This window comes from Hippopotamus amphibius, chromosome 9 (assembly GCF_030028045.1).
Source record: "Hippopotamus amphibius kiboko isolate mHipAmp2 chromosome 9, mHipAmp2.hap2, whole genome shotgun sequence".
Classification (NCBI taxonomy): domain Eukaryota; kingdom Metazoa; phylum Chordata; class Mammalia; order Artiodactyla; family Hippopotamidae; genus Hippopotamus; species Hippopotamus amphibius.
In genome coordinates, this window is record NC_080194.1 from 131,756,227 (window position 1) to 131,776,419 (window position 20,193).

Genomic DNA, 20,193 nt, shown 5'->3' on the forward strand with positions numbered 1-20,193 from the left:
GGAAAGAGGATGGTGTTAGGGAGGACAGGCTCAACAGCTGGACTGCCTGCATCTCAGTCCTTCCTGCCCCACTGAGGAGCTGTGTCACCTTGGCCAAGGGGCCTCACCGCTCAGAGCCGAAGGACGTAAAACAATACTTAGCGCACAATAAACATTCAAAACCATAGAGCTTATGACCATGGTGTGTTTTATTGTTTATCCCAGTATAAGGCACTTTTTAAAAAATGTCTTTTTTTTTTTTTAAGAAAAAGGAATCATAAGTGAACACATGGGTTATTATCTATTATCAGAATGATACACAATCATTTCCTAACTCCTTTCTGAACCTATCACCATTGGGGAACACTGCTGTTTGGTTACTTTAAAAAGGGTGAGAATGTCATAGGATTCCCTATTCGTAGCATATTCTTGCTGTGTTCTGAACCAATTATCTTCCTTATTAGATTTTTAGAGAAGGAGATTTAGAAGGTCCATTTTGGTTACTCTGAATTATTTTCATATCCTTCCCCAAACCCAAGTGCCACAGTCCAGAGGAGCGGTCCCCAAGATTTTAGGCACCAGGGACCTGTTTCATGGAAGACACTTTTTCCAGGGACTGGGGGTGGGGGGGGGGGTGGTTTCGGGATGATTCAAGTGCATTACATTTACTGTGCACTTTATTTCTATTATTACTACATTGTAATATATAATGAAATAATTACACAACGCACCATAACGCAGAGCCAGTGGGAGTCCTGAGCTTGTGCTCACTTGCCACTCACTGATGGGGTTCTGATAGGAGTCTGCAAGCAACTGATTGATGATGGTCTCTGTGCAGTCAGACCTCTCTGCTGATGATAATCCGTATCTGCAGCCTCTCCTCAGAACGAGCTTCACCGCCTCAGCTCCACCTCAGATCACCAGGCATTAGAGTCTCACAAGGAGCCCGCAACCGAGAACCCTCGCAAATGCAGCTCACAGTAGGGTTCACGGTCCTATGAGCATCTAACCTGATCTGACAGGCGGCGGAGCTCAGGCAGTGATGTGAGCGAAGGGGAGCGGCTGTGAGTACAGGTGAAGCTTCGATCACTAGCCCACCGCTCACCCACCTCCTGCTGCGCGGCCCGGTTCCTAACAGGCCACAGAGCGGTCCCGGTCCCAGGGGGTTGGAGTCCTCGGTCCAGAGCATTGTGCACAGGTGAGAAAGACGACCCCATCACCGGTGGTGATTAAACGCTCCCCAGGTCCCCCAGGAGCCCCACATCTGCACTGATAATCCTGGGTCACATTCCTGGTGTCTGAGTCTGAAGTTACCACATTCCCAGGCATCAAACACACGGCTTATTATTGGTCACGCCTCTCACTGAATTCCTCTTCTTGAGCTCTTCCATCCACATCTGTTGTAGAGAAAGACGAATACAAAGCAAAAATGCAGCAGGACTCCAAAACAGAAGCATCCTAATTTTGAAAATTTTTAATTTTCTTGCCACATAACAATGAGCTATGGTGTGTCACCGATCTGTAGTATAATTAACTTCTTGTCTTTTGTTCCTTATGAATTTACATATCCAATTATCTATTTAATTTCTCATGGTTTTGCTACATGGACTAAAACTTTTTAACAAGAAAGTCTTTTAATTTAATTGACTTTGCAGTTCATTTGTAACCAGTTGTGGGGTTTTTTTTGTTGTTTTGTTTTTAGGGTGACTGAATGCTACTGTGTAACACTGCGACGTTTTCCTGGCAGGAGGGCAAGTACTCGGGTTCCTTGTCCACTAGGATGACTTCTGGAAAAGATGACGTGGATGGAATTACGCAGTGGTCAGGAGCCACGGAGACGCAGCAGCAAAGTAGGTTAAACAAAGACAATGCTGATTTTAACCCATCCACGCTCCTTGGTCAAGAGACCCTGTGCCAGTGCATGTAATCAACGTCAGTGCCAATTTAGACAACGTGGCTGAAAGCACTGTTTTTGCCCCATAGGAATTTCTGCTTGGTTTCTGAAGGACTCTACATCCATTCCCAGGTTTTCTGTCAAAGGAGACAGAGCTAAGAGGCTCATAAATGGAGAATGACTCTGATCACACGAGAACATGCACGTGCGGCGGGAGGCACTGCAGCAGGCAACGTGAACGTGAACGTGAGTCAGGCATGCTGCCCGTGACAGAGGCAGCCTTTCGGGGCTTCGGTTCTAGTCTCTGGGATGAGGTTTTTGAATATGGACGACTTATGGGCAAAGGTGACTTTTCTAGCCGTCAAGACGGTAAACTCAAGCTTTGACTTGTATCAACTTCATCACTGGCCATAACAGACGTCCCAGACTTTACCAGCGCGTGTCGGCGACTGAGCTCCCTGTGAAGGTGAGTCTGTGGCTCTGGCAACGGGACATGATTATTTTGTTTTGTTAGGAAGGGCATTTCGCCTGGTATTTTGGGAATTGTGACCGCAGTTCACTATAATCAGATGCAGTTTGTTCAAACCATCATCAAAGATCACACTTGGATATCAAGGTGCGAGTGAGGTCGATAGGGAGACATTTACCACGTGATGCCAGAAAACCACTTATTTCAGAGCGCAGCTCGGAAACACATCATCAGGAGAACGTACTCAATCACCCATGCAGAGATATTCTAATAATATCATTTATTTTTTCATATCCAGTCTCCTCCCCCTCTTTTTTTTTTTAAAGGGAAGGCAGTTCTATTTTGAATATCATTTAGGGCAGGACCCGGCTCTCTGATTTAAGCAAAAGTACATGAATTCACAAACCTGCCTGTGTGCAGCTGCTGTTTCTGACAAAATGAAAAAAACAGTAGAAATGAAAAGTGAATAAATCATCACCGGTTATCATTTTTTCTTCAACAAGTCCATTAGATCGTCTTCTATTCCCTTGTCACTCAGCTCATCTAAACTGTAGTACCGATGGACGATTTTCTCAGCAGTGACCACCACGACTCGGAGCCCATGGGTGTCTCTGCCCAGCTGGCATCCGATGGCGGAGGACACCACCATGTCGAGGTCCTGGTAGGTGCCCCCGGCATTCCTGTGGTAGTGGCCTGAGAACACAGCTTTGACACCTGCAGGGAAGGGAAAAAACATTAGGGGGCCAAGGATTTCCACTTAGGTAACTTGGGGGCTCCAGTGGTTTCTTCTGTGAACAACAGCACATTATTATAGTAAGTGCATAATATTATTCAGCATATAATAAATAAGGCATCATATGTGACATCCGGAATCTTTTCAAGGATAATTCATAAATATATAATACATTATTAACCTGTTTCTTGTAACTCGTACAGGAAAAAGTACTAGGGAACAAGGAGAGAAGGGAGAAAAGGTGAATGACTTTGGGAGAGATGAAGGAAATATTTTGAGGCCTATATAAATAGCCACAGGGTAGAAGGCACATGTCTATGAAAAACGTTTATGGAGTGCTAATCAAGATAGCACAGCATGGTCAACATTTAACGTACCTCCTTCTCTCCAGACTTAGAGCCGTGATGGAAAAAATACAAAAAAGAAAACCAACGGACAGAAGCAGCTTCAAAGCCAAAATAAATAGCTCCGTGGACCAGAAAAAAATAAAGATGGCAGAGCAATGAGTGGAAGCTGAGCTCTTAGAAGATGACCTAGACTGAAAGCACGTTCTCTGACATGAGGAATTAAAGGCTGACTCCTGGGTAGAAACAGGGGCAGCGTTAATACCTCCATTTTTGGAAGGAGACCGAAGGAAACCACTGCTGCCCTGGGCCAGGGTGGTGAGGGCTGGTGTGGTTAACAAGAACTCCAGAAAAAAAACAAACAGAAAAGACTTGACTTACAATGTTTGCTAATTTCTATGGCATAAATATTCTCACGATGGCCGATTTCAAATGGCCAATGTGATGTCACTGAACCAAAGTGGGCATCCCCACCACCACGGAGTGTTTCCACCACACATACGAAAGCTGAATGCACCCAGAGAGCAGGCATGAGAAGAACACGGAGCAAGAGAATCAGAGAGTGGTAAGTGTGGAGTATGATCATTTATTACCTTTGCTTCTTCATATAATTTATTTAATGATGAATTTATATAATTAAATTATAATAATGGCTATTTGAAAACCAACTCACACAATTCCTTAACATTTTATCATTGGTTTTCATGTGCTGGTAGGAACTGTTTCCAGCGCAGCACTGGGCGAACGAAGGCTTATAGCAACCCATGGGTCTAGGGAGGAAGGACAGACACAGGCTCAAGTCAAGGAATGGAAACATGTTTTCCCAGGATGACTGTGGGGCCCGGACTCTAAAGCACTATTATAAGGCCTGGTCCCAGAGGGGAGCCCGGAGGTCAAGAGAAAAAGTGAGGGAAAAGCAACCCAGCCCCACCGCCCCCAAAATACCTCTTACTCAAACTGAACCTGAAATAAAAACATTCCACCGCTCATGAAAATCTCATGCTAAATAAGACAGTCTTCAAGCTCTTCAATCGGGAATATGAATTCACCCCAGGGGAAATCAATGATATAAACTGTCTGAAAAACACTTAAAATAACTGTTTAGGATATCAAACATCCTCAATAAAGGACAAACATCCATGAAAAAGAACAAGATGTTGTGAAACAAAACAGGCATGAATTGAATGAGAAAGGTCGGTAATGGAAATTTAGAAATGGTGGACATAAAAGATATGAATTAAAATTTTAAAACAAAACTCTCAGTAAATGGGATAAATTCTAGACTAGACACTAATCAGACAGGGAATTAGTGAGTTAAAAGGTAGAACTGAGGAGCTGAATCAGAAAACAACACAGACACCCAGACACAAGCAATAAGAACGGGAAGTTCAAAGAGCCTGAGGGATGGGTTAACAGGTATCAGTGGATGTTTAGGAGGAGCTGGAACAGGAGGAAGGAGGCGACGATAGTAAGAATAATTTAAAGAAATGGAATTTTGCAGAAAGGAGGAACATAGGGTAAGTAGGATAAATAAAAATCAATTCATAGTGACATATGTCATGGTACAATTATGGAGCACCAAAAAGAAAAGTCTTAAAAAGATATCATGGCAAAAATACTGTAAAGGAATGGTAATTACACAGGTAGCAGACATCTCAGCCATAAGAACCAGGGAGTAACACCTTCAAAATGCTGAGGGCAAGTAACTGTGAACCTCAAATTTTATACCTAGCTAAACCATCATTCAAGTTTAAGGGCAAAATAGATACATGTTTGGACACATAAAGACTAAGAGTTTACCACTTCTCAAAACATTATGCCAAGTTAAAGAAGTCAGATGCAGAAGGCCCCATATTGTATGACACTATTTATAAGAAATGTCCAGAATGGGCGAATGCCTAGTGAAAGAAAGTATATTAGTGGTTGCTGGAGGAAGAGGGGAAAGAGGCAGTGGGGATGACTGCTAACAAGCACAGGGTTTCTTTGCAGAATGGTAAAAATGGTCTGGAATTAGACAGCGGCAATAGTTGCACAGTCTTGTGAATATATTAAAAGCACTGAATTTTGGAGTAAATTATATGGTATGTGAATTATACAGCTCAATAAAAAAGTTAAAAAAAAAACCAAACAAACCTGGAGCTTCCTTGGTGGCGCAATGGTTAAGAATCCGCCCACCAATGCAGGGGACACGGGTTCGAGCCCTGGTCCAGGAAGATCCCACATGCCGTGGAGTAACTAAGCCCGTGTGCCACAACTACTGAGCCTGCGATCTAGAGCCCACGAGCCACAGCTATCGAGTCCACATGCAACAACTACTGAAACCTGCATGCCTACAGCCCATGCTGCACAAGAGAAGCCACCACAATAAGAAGCCAAGACACTGCAACGAAGAGTAGCCCTTGCTCGCCACAACTAGAGAAAGCATGTGCACAGCAACGAAGACCCAATATTTAAATAAATAAATAAGGGGGGGGGGGGAGAACCTGCATGGGAAGGGGAGGAGGTAATGGATTAGAGTTGGAGACATCAGGATGAATTTGTGTTTAGCTGAGATCCTGTTGACACCTGGAAATATTTATATACGTGTAAGTACACGGGTTAGTAGACGGACACGCATTTCCTTGCTCTGTCAGGTGCGAGTGCCCAGAAGCAAGGACACATACTAGCAGTGAGCACACCTGACACCCACATCTTGGTTTCTAACTCTATTCTCCAACAAAAGGAGCTGTGGATTCTTGGAGAAATAGCTGACAGTAAGACTGGGGCAGGAGATGCATTTAAAGAGCCACGAGTCCATATTAATACAAATAAATGATTGAATAAATGAATAAATGTGGGGAAAAGAGGCAAATATCCCCTACAGAAGACTAACAGATAATTTATGGGGAAATTTGTCCTTCAAGGAGGTGGAGCATAACTCCCTAACCTCTAGGTACTGGCTGTGCATAGCGACTTCCTTCAAACAGGAAAGTATAAAGAAAGGTTAAAAAAAAAAACTGACAAACATCAACAGTGATGATGTACCCTGATATGACTGGGATTAAAACACTAATTGACCTGTCTGATCTTCCTCTCCCAAACCCATAATTCTGGCATGAGAAAAACATCTGACAGATCCCAATAGACATTCTATGAAATATCTGACCAGTACTTCTCAAAACTGGAAAGGTCATCAAAAACTAGGAAAGTCTACGAAATGGTCACAGTTAACAGGCATCCACGCCAATGGAATACTCCTCAGCAATAAAAAGGAATCAACCATTGACAAATGCCGCATCTTGAATGCATATCAAGGATGTTACACTGACTTTAAAAAGCCAACTCAAAAGGTTCCATACTGTATGATTCCATTTACATAACATTTAAAAAAATTTTCTTTTTCAAGTTTAAGTGGTTTTTTATTTATTCATTTATTTTTTGGCTGCATTGGGTCTTCGATGCTGTGCACAGGCTTTCTCCAATTGCGCAGAGCAGGGGCTACTCTTTGCTGTGGTACGCCAGCTTCTCATTGCAGTGGCTTCTCTTCTTGTGAAGCACGGGCTCTAGGCACTCGGGCTACAGCAGTTACAGCACGTGGGCACAGTAGTTGTGGCTCATGGGCTCTAGAGCGCAGGCTCAGTAGTTGTGGTGCACAGGCTTAGTTGCTCCCACGGCATGTGAGATCTTTCTGGAACAGAGATTGAACCTGTGCCCCCTGCATTGGCAGGCAGATTCTTAACCACTGTGCCACCAGGGAAGTCCTACATAACATTGTTAAAGTGACAAAATTATAGCTATGGTTGCTAGGAGTTTGGCACAGGGATGGAGGGGGCTGGGAGTGGGTGTGGCTACAGGAAATGAAGGAAGTGCTCTGCATTTGATAATGATTCCAAAAGGTCTGAAGGAAATAGGATCAAAACGTTTAACCCTTTTGGTTAGTAGGGTTCTGGAGACTTTGAACAGAGCTCTGGAGACTACAGTCACTCTCCAGCAGCAAGAACTGAGACGCATCTGTGGGCAGGTGTGGGTCTGCCAGCCCCTGTCCATAGCTAGGGATGGAAAGGAAGGTTTCCCTACTTAAAACAGCCAAGGGTGGGGAGAAACAGTTATTTCCATTGACCGCTAATAGGATGCAAACAGATACAACTCATTTCAGAGGGTAATTAGGTGCTATTAGGTTTTCACATTTTGTCATGCATTCCCCTTTACCCAACACCAGCATTTTCATAGAAATTTATGCTTCAGAGATACCCAGAGAAGAGCCCACTGATGTAGATGTGTTGTGTCTGTGGGGATAAATATGCAGTGTTCATGGAGGCACTGTTTCTAATATTCGTTTACAGGAGACTGGATAAATTATAGTATGTGTATTAAAAAAAAAAAGGGGGTAGATTTACATGTACCGGCATTGAAAGGCACCAAATATAGTATTAAACATGAAGAGCAAGATGTAAAAAAAAAGAGTTATGATCCTGTTTTTGTAAAATAAAGATAACGTCCGTATAAGAGGGTGTGTGCTTGTGTTTGTAACCCCGGCTGAATGCGAGAGAAACAGACACTAAACTCACACAGGTGATGTCATGGCCAGGGTGGTGGGGTGGGATTAGCAAAGGGGGCGGGGGGAGATCACTTTCTATTTTTTATTACCATAATGTCTGCAGTTGATCATGCATGGATCTGGTGATCATGAACAAGCATCAAGGTGATGTGGACCAGGAAAGAATGACAGGAGGGATGGAGGTGCTGCCACACCGGGGCTGGGTGTCTTGCCGTAAGTGGGGAAGCGAACAGCTCCTGATCACTCAGGCTGGAGGGCCGTGGAAATGATTGCTTCCTCCACTGCCTTCCTGGGGTTTCTAGGCCTTATGGCCTATGGCGCGGGAGGCCCAGATGGGAGCGTGTGTGATGAGACCCACCTTGGGGAGCTGCTAATGGCCATTCAGAAATTAGGAGTATTATTTTGTTGTATGCTAAATTATGTTTATGAAATTTGGCTCTTTATGCCTAACTCATGGTTGCAAAATGTACTATTCTGGAAGGAATGCTGGGCAATTTTGAAAGTCGCTCGCATTAGCCGTCATTAGCTGTAAAAACTTATTTACGTTTAAATTTCATGCCGTACTTATTGGCATTTGCAGACAGGAGTGTTAACGTGGATTGTGCAAGTGACTGGCAGACCTTTCAGAAGGGTTCTGGGTAGACTGTGGGCAGCTGGGCTTCTCTGCCATCAGCGTGTCCCATCCATTTCCTGTCCCAGGCCCCCGAGGCCTCATCCCTTGTTGTTGATGTCGAAAGTCACAGACAATGTGACCAAAGGAGGATTTTTAGATGAGCAAAGGAGCCTAAAGAGGACTAGAAATGATGAAAGAGACTGTCAGTGATCAGAGCTGTTGTGTTCAACAGCTTCTGGTGAAAGAGAACCCCCCCCTCCCCCATTACAGCAAGGACCTTGACATTCTGGAGTCGTGGACAGGAAATCAGGCAATGACCATGTGGTACATTTACAAATGGATGGGCAGGCAGCAGACTCAGGTCTGTCTCAAAGTAGGGGCATGTGAATGACTCTCCACTCTCCTGGCTTCTGGTGCTGAGTTCAAGGCTCTGGGATATTCCTGGTTGGCCCAGGGAAAAGCGAAACACAGGGATGAGACTCAGGTGAGAAGTGAGGGAGCCTCTTCTTGGGTTGGAACCGGAACCAGGAGCCCAGTGTTTGGGAGCCGGAGTTTCTATTTCCCACCTCCTGGGAAGCCCAGGAGTTCTGAATCCCGATCACATCTCCGGATCCCGTCCCAACTGAGGGCACACACTGAGGCAGACGGGGTCGAGGGGAGCTTGGAACGAGGACAGCTGCAGGACACTAAGGACTTTTTATCCATCATCTCCTGAATCCTCCCAATGGACCTTTGTCCTAGAGACACAGGAGTCATCTCCATTTTACAGGTGAGAAGACTGAGGCATGGAGAAGTTAAGGGACTAAGGCAAAGCTACTCCGTTAGAAGGCAGGGCAGCGAGGATCAGAACCATGGTATTCGGATGTCAGAGCTCAAGCTTGCAGGCTCAGGTTCTGTCCTTTGGGACCTTGGGCAGGTTTCTGACCTTTAAACCTCGATGTCCTCATTTGTAAGACAATGCCTGTCTCACAGGTGGCAGAGAGGTTAGGATGAGAGCGCGGATGCTGGCAACGTGTGCCCAGTAAACAGTAGGTGCTCATCATCTTGTCATCCCCCGAGTGTCCCCTGCTGGAGTGGGACACAGGCACAACCAGCTGGCCCTGCAACACGCAGGCCCTCGTCCGAGCTACAATCCTCCACCGGGACTTGCAAGGAGTTTTACTCATTGTGGTTTTCTATTAGCTTCTGATGGGGACGCATTGATTCACAACTCGATGGAGGTAAAGAATATTAATAAAGCATGGTTTTCCTGACAGGGGATTGATTTCAGTGGTGTTTTCCAGAGTTGTCCAGAATTTCCACTCAGGCTGTTCATCCGTCATCTGTGGCCGACATGCCTCTATGTTTCCTTAATTGAGCATTACGTATAGATTGTTTTTGAATTATGAACTGCTGTAAGGAGATGGCAAGCATCTTCTTAAATTACCACCAGGAGAAGAATTCCCAGCAGAGACAGCCCCTGCATCAAGAGGACGACTTCCGTGGCACCAGCTTTGTGTTTGTTTCTCCGTGGTAACAAGCCATAAAGATGCTATAAGAGCTATTTTTAATTTTTTAAGCTGTCCTGATTCAAATTCATTTCAAATCAATTAGAGGATTGGGATGCAATCTCCATATAATTTAATATTCTAATATCAGAAACTTGCCTCAAATCAACCAGGAAATCGGGAGAGACCCCGGTACAATTTTGGTATTAAGAACTGACTTCCTTAATGCCTAAGTGTTACTTAGGCTTGGAGAGTGTAAACAGGTTCTAATCGGGCAGTTTTTACTTTTATCCTGCCTGAGTATACATTTATGAAAATGCTTTGCATCTTTACATTGCCAGCTGTAACAGTGAAAATTGTGTCACAAATCATTAGTCACACTCAATTTATTCTGTTTCAGCAGTAAGGAAAAAAATGGGACTCATGAAAGAAACAAAGAAAAGGAAAATTAAGAAAACGAAAGGTTGGTGTGAACATATAGAAAGCAGGTATAAATAATCCCTCCTGAAGGTAAGGAATTTGCTCAGCAGGCCGCCAAGATGCAGGCCTGGAGGCGGTGATCCCTGCCAGCGGCCGGCGGCCCAGGATGGCCATGAGCAAAGGGAGAGAGGCAGATGTTTCTTAGGCAGGGCTGGGAGGTCAGCTGCTGATCCCACATAGGGGTTAAGGCCCACCTGACCCACTCGGTATGACATTCTTCATATTAAATTACGATTTTGAGCTGCTAATTTCGGAGTTCTAGATTCCCGTATAATCACACTCAGAATTCCACTCGCAGGTATCTTTCCAGATGCCTTAGCGTCCACGGCCCACGGCTGCCAGGGACCGTGGAGAAAGGCAACGGCCTGCTCCTCGTTCTCTGGGTGAGGCAGGATGCTATTTCTTCAGCCAATTTGAGGCAATAGACATTTGCAGAGCTCCCTCTCGATGCCAGGTGGTGGTGGAGCCCAGTGGGGCACCCAGAGCAACCACTCCCAGCAATCAAGAGCTTCACGTCTACAGCTGGGCAGTACTATAAAGTGCTTTCATACCAAAACGCAGAAAGTGAAAATAACACAGCTTAGCAGAGTTTTGTTTACTGAACATCTGCTCTGAGCTGAGCGCTCTGCACGTGCATCATCTCAGTTAAATCTCATAAGGACCCCCGCGAGGAAGATACTGTCCCCTTTCACAGATGACGGGATCAGGCACAGAGAGGCTAAGTAACTTGCCCAGGATCACACAGCTAGATCAGACTGACTCAGAAGTAAATGCTCTGTCTACCATCCTGGAGGTACAAAATGCCGCAGATCACTGATGGTGCTGGGGCCCAGTAAGAAGGCTTCCTGGAGGGGGTGACTTCGACCTGACACACCCTCAGCTGCTTCCAGTTCTTTGCTCGCGCCTGCCCGGGGACCTGAGGGAGGGTCGTGATTACGGTAGCAGTGAGAAGCAGCAGCGAGAAGCAGCAGCAGCAGCCCTTGTGGGAGCTCACTGCCTGCCAGACAGTGTTCTGAGCTACTTCACACGTTTGTAGCTCACTGAATCCTCACCATTTCCCTAAGAAGAAAACACAGTTATTATCCCAGTTTTGCAGATGGGAAAACTGAGATGCAGAGACATTCACTAGTTTGCCTAACTCAGCCTGTACCCAGGAATCTGGCCCCAGTGGGTGCTCTGAACCAAAACATCTGCCAAGTGAAGATAAAAGCAAGGCCCGTTAGGGAGGGGGCAGTCACGGGCACAGAACAGGAGTCAGGCGTGTGCAGGAAGCGGCAGCAGCTGAAGAACAGCAGCAGCAACGCTCCTGCTGACTGGCTGCCGGCAAGCACCGTATTTCCTCGCCAGCCTCTGGAATCCTCGCCAGCCTCGGCAGAATGTACGCGTGCTTCCCAGGGCAGCGGCTGGCAGCACCAGGGTTCCGGGTCAGATTCTGGTCCCGCTGGAGGGCCCGGGAGGCGTGGCCAGAGGCTAGACTCCCTCTGGCTGCCGTGGAAATGGACTCCAGACAAGTGCCAGCTCGGTTGTGTCTTCCTCTCGGGGTGAGCAAAGCATCCCATCACGTCCTGTTTCAGCCTTTCACTGACTCAAACCCTCCCATCCCCAAATTCACATTAACTTGAGGGGGATCTTAAAGACATTTTCATGGACCTTCTTTTGAAGATCACATGTAACTCACATGACCTGGGGTCTGCCAACCTTTTCCATAAAGGGCCAGACAGTGAATATTTTAGGCTATTCAGTCTCCATCACAACTACTCGACTCTGCCTTCCTATGTGACACAGAAGCAGCCACGGAAAGTGTGTGAACACGTGGGTGTGGCTGTGATCCAATAAAACTTTATTTACAAAAGGGGAGGAGGGCCACCCCCAGTAACAGGGGAAAAGCATACCATCCTAAAAATTACATTTGGGGACTTCCTAGGTGGCACAGTGGTTAAGAATCCATCTGCCAATGCAGAGGACACGGGTTCAAGCCCTGCTCTGGGAAGATTCCACATGCCACAGAGCACCTAAGCCCGTGCGCCACAACTATTGAGCCTGTGCTCTAGAGCCCGTGAGCCACAACTATTGAGCCCGTGTGCCGCAACTATTGAAGCCCACGTGCCTAGAGCCCGTGCTCCACAACAAGAGAAGCCACTACAATGAGGAGCCTGCACACCACAATGAACAGTAGTCCCTGCTTGCACCAACTAGAGAAAGCCCGTGTGCAGCAACGAAGACCCAAAACAGCCAATAAATAAATAAAATAATTTAATTAAAAAAGGAAAGAAAAAAAAGCATATTTAAAAAAAATACATTTGGGTGATCAAAGGTCAGTCACGATTTCTTGATTCTTCAAAAATTGGAAGCTCCTATGCTTCTCCCAGATAAAGTAAACAATAAAGGACAAAGTAATTTGTAATTCAGTTTATAAAGCTATGGATGCCATTCTGACCAGAAGAGACAAGCATATTTGCCCCAAAAGAACACTGCTTTAAAGAACACAAAATTGGTCAATTTTTCTATAAACAAGAGCACCTGTCCTGATGGTCAGAGACTTCTGTGCCTACCTCAAACTAAGTGTTCACATCCTTCCATCTAAAAAAGTAATTCAGACCTGCAATATCAAAAAAAAAAAATTGCTGACAATTTCTGCTTCAAATTAAATAGCTAATGGACTTAAGAATAAACCCATGTATCAATAAGGGAAACTATAAAACTTAACCAGCATACATCTTACACTCAATAAATATAAACATATGCTGTTGAATTAACTTCTTAGTCGCCTCTCACATGGACAATGTGGTAATGGAAAGAGCTCTGAGGCAGCACTGGTTGAGAGAAATGTACTGTGAGCCTCACGTGTAATTTTAAATTTTCTAGCAGCTCCATTAAAAAAGTAAAAAAAAAAAAAAAAAAAAGGTGACATTAATTTCAGTTATGTATTTCATTTAACTCAATGTATCTAAAATATTATTTCAACATCTATTCAATATATAAAATATTACTAATTTTACATCCTCACTTTCACATTAAGTTCTTGAAAATTCAGGGTATGTTTTATACTCAGAGGTCACCTCAATTCAGACCAGCCACATGTGGCTGGTGGCCACTATATTTAACAGTGTGGGACAGATGTGGAAATCCAATTCCAGCATTGGTACTTCTTAATGGAATGGCCTTAGTTTCATCATCTATCAAATGGGGATAATAACAGCTGCTTTGCAAAGCTACTGTTGTGAGAAACAGCTATGTTGTGCCTGGCACATAGTAGGCACCAAATGAATGAAAGCCATTATTATATTAATTAATTAAAGCACTGAGTATTTCTTTAATACAAGTTCTTAATTATTAATATCAGATGACATATACAAGGCGCTTTTTTAAAAAATTTAATTAATTAATTTATTATTTTTTTGGGGGTACACCAAGTTCAATCAACTGTTTTTATACACATATCCCCGTATTCCCTCCAATACAAGGCGCTTTTGCAGAGCAAAAATGACAACTACACCACATACACAAATAGACAAAAGAGGCTGGCTCCAGGGTCATCAGCTTCCAAAGTTTACGAAAAGGTTGAACTGCTGGGTCAAAGCACACCTCTCCCTTTTGGGTACAGCTTAAGGTATAACTGAAGAACCATAAACTGCACGTATTTGATCAGTTTTAGCATATGCACACACCTGTAAACCATCACCAAGATCAAGGCCATGAAGCAGCCATCATTCCCTCCCTCCATCCCTGTCCCAGGCAGCCACCGACCTGCTTTCTGTTCCTATAATTAACTTTGATTTTATATAAATGTAATCACACAGTGTACACCTTTGGGGGCGGGGGGCGGGTCTGGGGTCTTTCATCCAGCATACTTAAGAATTATGGAAGCATAATTTTGAAAGATCTGTTCATGTACCAACAGTTCATTTTTTCACTGCTGAGAAATATTCCATTGTAAGATGTCCCATAATTTGTTTACCCATTCAGCTGTTGATGGACACTGCAAGTTGTTTCCAGAACTGCCTCAGTTTTGATGAAAAATGATTAACCATATACATTTGGGTCTATTTCTGAACTCTCTTTTCTGTTCCACTGATCTATTTATCTTTTAATACCAAATGCCAAACACCCTTGATCACTTGTAGGTTTATAGTTAATCTTGAAATCAGGTAAGATAGGTCTTTCAACTTTTTTCTTCTTTTTCAAAATTGTTTTGCTATTATAGGTACTTTGCATTTCCACAGAAATTTTAGAATCAGCTTGTGGATTTCTACCCAAAAAATAAAACTGCAGGAATTTTGATTGGTATTATGTTGACTCTATAGATCAATTTGGCGGAAATGCCATATTAACAAGTCTTCTGGTCGGTGAACGTGACCTATCTTTCCATTTACTTAGGTCTTTAATTACTCTTTGTAAGGTTTTGTAAATTTTTTTAATATTTACTCAATAATAAAACTTCTTTTTTGTATATTTGAGGAAAGGATTTTCTAGGTTGACAGGAATTTTATTTTCCGTTTTCCCTCAACACACGGAACAAGCTTCTGTCACGATAAAAATATAAAATAAAACAACGGTCTCATCCGTGCGAACTGCGCTGATGCCAGTGGTTTTCCCATCACTTGATCAAATCCCGGGGAAGCAGCTGTACTGCTAGATGGATCTTCCCAGTGGAAAGAACTGGAGAGATGGAATCTCTGAAATCTTCGTGTGTTCAAAAGGGCTCTGGGCACAACCCACACTTTACAACACTATAGGGACTGAAACTCCCATCCTCATGTGGACCCTGGGTATTAACGAGCTGGCGTGGAGTATGTGTGTTGAGAGGACTTCTCTCACCTAGAACTAAGTGACCAGGTCCAAAACCAGTCTTCCTTGCCCATTATTCCCAGGGCAATGGTTATTAATCTTTTGGAGAATGTCATTAATTCTTGGGAATTCTCATACTGAAATGGTGCACCTCAGATTGGGACTTGAACTCATGCAGCCGGGACTTGAACCCGGCCAAAACGTATGGTCTTCCAACTGAGATCACACACCTGGTTTCAGGACTTAATGAAGCCCAGGTTCTTGACGTCTCCTCGCAGAAAGAATTCAGTGAGAGACAAAGTGATAGGTAAGAAGTGGATTTATTTAGAGAGAAACACACTCCACAAACAGTGTTGTGTGGACCGTCTCAGAAGGTGAGAAAGGCCTGTTTTGTAATTTTTAGGGTAGATATCTTAAAGTATCTTTCATCATTCCTAGGCATTTTATAGTTTTTGGTGCTATTGTAAATTGAACCATTTTTACAATTTCACTCAACAACTGTTTGCTGCTAGTATATACTGTATGTAATGATACTAAGAATACAATTGACTTTTGTCTATTAAATTGTTCAATTCATTTTTTAGTTCTAGTGATTTGTATATTCCTGTGATTTTCTAAGTAAACAATCATATCATCTGCGAACAGGGACCGCTTTACTTTTTCTTTTGAACCTTATGCTTTCTCTTGCTTTTTGTAATGGCTGGAATCTCCAATAAGACGTAAAACAGGAGTCCTGACCTTAGGGGAATCATAGTGTAGGCTTTTGATATGACTGTCAAACGATCCTTCAGAAAATGAACCAATTTAAATTCCCACCAGGGGTGTGAGAGCTTGGTTACTGAGATTCCATTCCCTGCTTTCGAGGAAGAGCCTTGTAGGGATTACCAAGGGAGCCTGCCCAGGACAACATACACTATGCCTCTGCTTATCCAGAACTTCTCAGTAACTGCTGTATAATCCCTTGCATTTCACTCTCAAAGAAGCCCTTTCACGTGATTTTACTCTGGGGAACTTGGATGGTGTCCCCCGCTAGGCTCCTTTGCAGGCTGGTGTGTCTATCCACCAGCTGCTGGGCAGGCTGGCTCCTAATGGCTGCCCTTCTCTGGAGGCCTGAATGATGGAACCAAAGCCACTTCACTCCGGAGGTTACCTCCCCTTGAGGGTCTGGGGTGGGGGAGAGGCACAGCCCATGACTGAATGACACGAGAGTGCAAAAGGCCAGCCCCCAAACTGTATCGTATGATTCCATTTCCATGACATGTCCAGAACAGGCACATCTATAGAGACAAAAAGTAGATTTCTAGGGCAGGGAGGGAGGGGGTGGGGAGGAAGTGGAGGAGTGACAGCTAAAGGGATAGGGTTTCTTTATAGGGTCATGAAAATGTTTTAAAATTGACTGTGGTGATGGATGCACAACTCTGGGAATATACTAAAAACCACCGAATTCTACATTTTAAATAAGTGCATTGTATGTTAATGGTATGGTATGTCCATAAAGTTGCCATTAAAAAAAAAAGGAAAACAGGGAATAATGACTATAATAGTGATAGCTATCATTTGCTGAAGATCCACTGTGGGCCAGGCACCAGGAACAAGCCTCACTATGTCTATTAATTTGAATTCTTTGACATTCTCTAAGTATATTATTGTATACAGGGGATGGGGGAGTTCCCCCCTCCCCTCCCCTTGCTCCCCCCACCCAAGGAGGGACCACCTCTGGTGTGACCCCTGCTCCCTCTGGATGGGCTCCCTCCCAGCAGAGCTGAGCACATACCCTTAAGCTCCGGTCGCCTGCCCTGTCCCTTTGTTTCTTCCCTGTTCCCTCACATGTCCTCCAATCCTGGCCTCAGGCTCTGCCTCCAAGGACCCCATCTGCTTGGGTTGGACCCCTTGCCACCTCTGTTGCTCTATTTGTGAGGCTCAAGGGCTCATCAGCCACCTGACTTTGCCTATAGCCTCACCTACTTTAAAAACAACAGAGACTTTCTATTAGAGCCTCAGCTTGCTCTTTTCAGTGGTTTTAAAATTTCCATACCACGATTTATCTTTGTTTTTCTGCTTTCAAAGTAATGCATGCCTTAGGAGAGCAGTTGAATAAACTATGGTTCACTCACAGCTGTTAAAAAACAAAAACAAAAACAAAAAAACCAAGGAAAAGATCTCCATGAACTGATACGAAATGATTCCAAAGAAAAATATGAATAATGTGCAAGAAAGCATATAGAGGAGCCTGCCTTTTGTGTAAGGAAGGGAAAATAAAACACACATGATGCATGCAATGTACCCTCGAATAGACCAGAAAGACACACTTGCAATATCTATTGCAAATAATAAAAAAATTAAGCAATTGGGGTAAAATGCCAGATAAATCTGGGTAAAGGGTATATAGGTGTTCTTTTTACTTCCAACTTTTCTGTAAACTTGAAAATATTTCTGAATAAAAAGATTGGTTTTTTTCCCCCCCAAAAGCAATGCATTCCTGCTAAAAATAAAATCAAATATTGTAAAAATACAAGGCATTTTTTTAAAAAGAGGAGGGAAATCTCTTCCCATTTTAGAAGCTCCATGTGTATTGTCCAGATGATTTAAATGTCTGTACTAATAAAACTCATGTAAGATACAGGTCTACAGAAATACACACATACACAAATACACATAATTTCACAAAAACGGGACATGCCACCTCTGGATCTGATCCTTGCTTTTACTGACTCAACAATCTGCCCTTACATTGTTCCCCTCAGGACATACAGAGCTGCCGTATAAAACCCTGAAAACCGTACCTGCAGTGTGTAACATCTAGACCGTCAGATGATCAGTCTATACTTTAAACCGGGAGGTCGGGAAGTTCAGAGCCTTCCAGGAACGGCTCAGGTACTTGGGGACACTCAGTGCAGCTTCTCAGAGAGCCTTGGGGGGCGCTGGGGCAGGGACCCCACAGGGAAGAAGGTGAGCATCTGCCCAGCCCCTGCAGCCAACTTTCCAGGGTGGGGCCCACCTGCTCCTGTGTGCTGCTGGATCACCAGCACAAGAAGAGACTCCCTCAGGTTAAAGAGCACCCAGGCCAGGCAGCCCCGCCTCTGTGCCACTCACCCTGGGGTGGGGGTGGGGGGGTTACCAGCCACAGGATGTTGAACCCCAGTCTTCTGAAGGGCAGGAGCAGCCACAGAAGGCAGGCGAGGACTTCGCTGCCAGGGGATCAGGTGCTCCTGGGCTGGGCCACCGCTGGAAGCCTGGGTTCACGCCACCCTCTCTTTTGTGGGTGCTACGCAACACGCAAACACCTGGCCGCCTCGGGCATTTGCTCAGGGGTCTGGTCCACACGCCGTGAAGCATCTGGCTTGTCTTGAGGATGCAGAGCCTTCTCTTGGGATTTCCCACCCCCCCCCCCCCCCCGCCCCCTTTGTTTTGCTTGGGTTGAAAGTAATGGCCCAGTTATTGAAACGACCTTCACCCAAGCCCAAGAAGATTTCTTTTCTCTCTGGAGCAGAGGCTGGCGTTGGGTGAAGAGATTTCTTTTGTTTTAAAATTCCCCTCCCCCACCCCGCTTCGGCTCCTAAAAAATCAGCCATGTAAATTCCACATTTACCTCCCTTAGATAATCATCAACAAAAGGACACTCTTCCCCTCCCCAGGCTCCTCCTAGTTGAAACTATAAGAAGGTGGGAGGGCGAGGGGGTGAAAACACAATTCTCCGTGGCAGAGGAGTGGCTCAGAGAACCCCGAGGGGCTGTGCATCTCCAGCTCAATCAGGACGGGAGTGGTTTTGCTGGAAAAGTTCCCAAGAAGAGCATGTAGAGAGAGATTCACTGGTCAGTCATCACGCCCACAGGGGAGGTGGTGGAGAGGGCCCTGTTCCCGTCTGTCGCAATGTGTCTCCTCCTCCACCCTCCGCACCCGCCTCACGACGGTCAGGGCCTCACGCTCCTGCCTTTGGAGCACGTGAGCTCACAGTCCCGGGCACAGGGCTGGGGCGTGATTCCTCTCGAGGCCTGGAGGTGCCTGTCTGCCTGCCCTCACACGTCCAAAGTCCCCAGAGTAAGACTGCAGTGAAGCACTGCTTCTCCACCTGGAGTGGAGGATTAATTACGCTCCTACAACCTTCAGACTCACTGCCCTTTATTCTTCTACGTGGGAGGTATGCTCAGCTTCAAAGTGTTTCCTGTTCCTGATGACTTGGAAATTCAAAACCTGTGTGCAAGAGGGCTATATTTTATTAATAGTCACATTTGGTTGCTAGAAAAGCAGTGGCAGCTTGGGGTAGGGGCTCAGGGGACGTTGGCTTGAACCCCAGCCTGCCACTGCCAAGCTGTGTGAGCGCGGCATGCGCGGCCACCTCTCTGAGCCTCAGTTTCCCCCATCTGGAAGGGAGGACTAATGTCAACCACCGCCAGGTTCAGCACCGTGCCCAAGGTCACACGGCAGGAAGCTGCACGTGACACACGCAGGCGAGGCTCAATAATTATACCTTCCTCTCATCCTTCTCTAAGGATCTGATCAGAAGATCTTTTCATTTGCACAAATTACATCTTTTCTGCTATTCATAATTTCCTCTTTATTTTTAAAAGAAGGCGGTAGGCTTGTATGTGAGCTGGAGCGTGGGGCACAAGTAAGGTTCCCATCCAGAATGGACAATTTTCTAGATTTCCATTAGCCGGTTTCCATGCCCTATCTTAAACACAGCTGTCAGGACAAGAGGCTCATTAACAAGACTGTTTTGACTGATGGCACGTTCATGTATCAAATTGGAAATCCATCCAAAAATACTCGAGGGAGGTAGACAGAGGTGGCAGCAAGCCACGGAAGGGAGATGTTGTGCAGAGTGCTGAAGATGACATTTACTGGGGAAAAGGGCTCTGGCTCGGACCA

The 20,193-nt window shown here is 44.9% G+C and overlaps 1 protein-coding gene across 1 annotated transcript in view; it reads right to left on the bottom strand.

Annotated features, from left to right (window-relative positions):
- Window positions 1-2,758: 2,758 nt before the first annotated feature.
- The window catches only part of CPPED1 (calcineurin like phosphoesterase domain containing 1), a 121,195-nt gene continuing 103,760 nt past the window's right edge, over window positions 2,759-20,193 (bottom strand). Inside the window, exon 4 of the mRNA XM_057695900.1 lies at window positions 2,759-3,056. Coding sequence (XP_057551883.1) covers window positions 2,827-3,056 — 230 coding nt within the window. The 3' untranslated portion in view covers window positions 2,759-2,826. The remainder of the gene's footprint in view (window positions 3,057-20,193) is intronic.